Here is a 3,019-nt window from a genome sequence, read left to right as displayed (position 1 = left end):
TAAGAAATTGCTTGAGTTGCCTATGTTCATTAATTTTTCAATGGTGAACAAGCATGATATATAGTTTTTTTTTTCCTTTGTATAGTTCACTGGTGACAATAGTACACCGCATAGTTCATCTCCACTAAAGATTCGTGCTAGAGGAAAAACAGATATTGCATGGGGTCATTGTAAAGAGATATTAGAAGCTAGTAATAATGGAAATAAAAACAAAAAAAAAACTCGTTTGCTTGTATTGTGGAAAGACTTTCGCTGGAGGTGGTATTAATCGAGTCAAACAACACTTAGCGGGAATGAAAGGTGACGTTGATTCATGTTGTAAAGTACCTCCGGATGTTAGATTCAAAATGAAAGAAAACTTGGACGTCTTTGTTGCAAAGAAGCGTAAAACTCAAGAAATTCTTGATGAGTGTAACCCACATAGTTCTTACTATCGGGAAAAAGAAGAGCAAATGTATAGAGATTTGGGTGATGATGATGATGTTCAAGAAATCATCCCTCCTAATTCTAAAGGAAAGGGTACAGTTGTTGGGAAAAATGAAAGAAAGGAAAGGGGAATAAAACCCTTAAAGCAACAAAATGGAATTGGTTCTTACTTCATGCCAAGAACAGGTCTTGGTAACCAACCTACTATCAAAAGCGTTCTTCAGAGCAAAGAAGCCATAGAAAAGTGTGATCTTACTCTATCGAAGTGGATGATTGATTCATGTATTCCTTTCAATGCTGTAAATTCTGTGTATTATCAACAAAGTATAGATGCCATAGCTAGCATGGGCCCTGGCTATAAAGGTCCAAACTTTCATAGTCTTCGAGGTTATTTGTTGGCTAAAAATGTCAAGGAGGTACAGAATTACGTTGAAAGCTATCGTTCAACATGGAAGACTACAGGTTGTACAATTATGGCAGACGGTTGGACAGATCAATGTAGAAGAACTCTCATCAATTTTTTAGTTTATTGTCCAAAAGGAACAATATTCTTAAAATCCGTAGATGCTTCAAATGAATCAAAATCTGCTAACATGTTGTACAAATTATTTCGAGATGTTGTGTTATTTGTAGGTTCGGAATATGTGGTCCATATGGTGACAGACAACGCTGCAAATTATGCTGCCGCTGGTAGGTTATTGGAACAAGAGTTTCAAACATTATTTTGGTCTCCATGTGCAGCTCATTGCATTAATCTAATGTTTCATGATATTGGTAAGCTTGATGAAGTTAGTAATATCGTATCTCAGGCATCAAAAATCACAAAATACATATACAATCATTGCTACCCATTGCATTTGATGAGAAAGTTTACTGGAGGAAAAGAAATACTTCGACCTGCTCCTACTCGTTTTGCCACCAATTTTATTGCTTTACAAAGCATTTTGATCCAAAAGGATCCATTAAGAGCAATGGTAACATCTAGAGAGTGGACATTATCAGCATATGCAAAAGAAAGTAAAGGAAAAAGATTCGTTGATGATGTACTTGATCCAGTATTTTGGAAAGAGTGTGCTACTATTGTGCAACTTACTGAGCCCCTTGTTCGTGTTCTACGCATTGTTGATAGTGACGAAAAGCCTTCAATGGGCTACTTGTATGAAGCTATTCATGTGGCAAAAAGTGAGATGGAACGCAGATTTCAAAGAAGGAAAAATAGAATTGCTCCTTATTTACAAATTATTCAGAACCGATGGGATAGTCAATTGCGTAAGAATCTTCATGCTGCTGGACATTGGTTAAATCCTTCTTTTCAATATGATAATCTTGATATGGAAAATCATAAACAAACTATTTCGGGACTTTTAGATGTAATTGAGAGATACGCTTACGATCAACCCGATTTAAGAAGTAAATTGACGGGTGAAATGAGACTATTTAGGCAAGCACAAGGTGATTTTGGACGTTTATCTGCTGTAGCTGATCGCCATAAAATGGCTCCTGGTAAAATTTTATCCTCATATTATGTACTTTGTTATATTATATAACTCAAATTTTTAGTTTATATAACGTACATTTATTTTATTTTTATTTTTTTAATACAGATGAATGGTGGATGTGTTATGGTAGTAGTGCACCAAACCTGCAAACGCTTGCAATTCGAGTATTAAGTCAAACATGTAGTTCTTCAGGATGCGAGAGAAATTGGAGTATGTTCGAACACATTCATTCAAAAAAGAGAAATAGACTCGAGCATCAACGGCTTAATGATCTTGTTTATGTTCACTACAATTTACGATTGCAACAACGGTAATATTATGTCAATAATTGTTTTCATCATATTGTGATTTATTTGATTTTAAGATTTTGCATTCTTCTGCTAGAATAATATTTGATTATTTATAAAATGGATTATACACTTTGTACAGGAATTATTTCAAGAGTCGAAATTATGATCCTATCGACTTTGAAAAGTTTGGCATCTATGGTAATTGGGTGTGAGAGGAAGAGCCACCAACTTTGGTAGAAGATGAGTTGGAGGTATTTCGTCGTGAATTGGGTGAATGTACTATACAAAGTGACAAAAATGACGGTAATTGTTCGATTAATGCGAATGTTTCTTCTTCATATGAAAGTATATATGATGTAACATTGAATTTTAAAACTTTTTTCCAGATGAATTGTATTTTGATGATCTTGATCTTGATGATTGTGAAAATTTTGGCAACGGCAATGAAAATACAAGTGATACAAACAATGGAAATGAGGATTTTAGCATGACCGAGACTTCGTCATTTATACAAGGCGAAGGAATTGAAGAATTTATGTCCGAGACCTCAGCATGAATGCGCTCCAACTCTTCTTAATTAAGAAAATATTGATTTATCTCAAATAATTTAATTTGTCGACATGTTCTTTATCCACAAATGACTTTTAAATGATGGTTTTATTTTGGCAAGCATATTCGTATAACATATGAAGTTCTCTTGTTTAATTTTGTTAGATAAAGTATTTTTTTTTTGTTATTTTAATCGTTTTAACTGCATATTTGATTAGACATGATTTAGAGTTTGTGCTATTTGGGATACATATT

The 3,019-nt window shown here is 33.9% G+C and overlaps 1 protein-coding gene across 1 annotated transcript; it reads left to right on the top strand.

Moving 5' to 3' along the window:
* Window positions 1-293: 293 nt before the first annotated feature.
* LOC111412634 lies at window positions 294-2,771 on the top strand. The gene is made up of 5 exons (XM_023043566.1): window positions 294-384; window positions 490-1,929; window positions 2,031-2,235; window positions 2,355-2,413; window positions 2,602-2,771. The coding sequence occupies exons 1-5, from the start codon at window positions 294-296 to the stop codon at window positions 2,769-2,771; spliced, it is 1,965 nt and encodes a 654-aa protein (XP_022899334.1).
* The last annotated feature ends 248 nt before the right edge of the window (window positions 2,772-3,019 follow it).

This window comes from Olea europaea, chromosome 16 (genome assembly GCF_002742605.1).
Source record: "Olea europaea var. sylvestris chromosome 16, O_europaea_v1, whole genome shotgun sequence".
Classification (NCBI taxonomy): domain Eukaryota; kingdom Viridiplantae; phylum Streptophyta; class Magnoliopsida; order Lamiales; family Oleaceae; genus Olea; species Olea europaea.
Note: the sequence above shows the minus strand (reverse complement) of the source record. Positions and strands in the feature narration are given on the sequence as shown.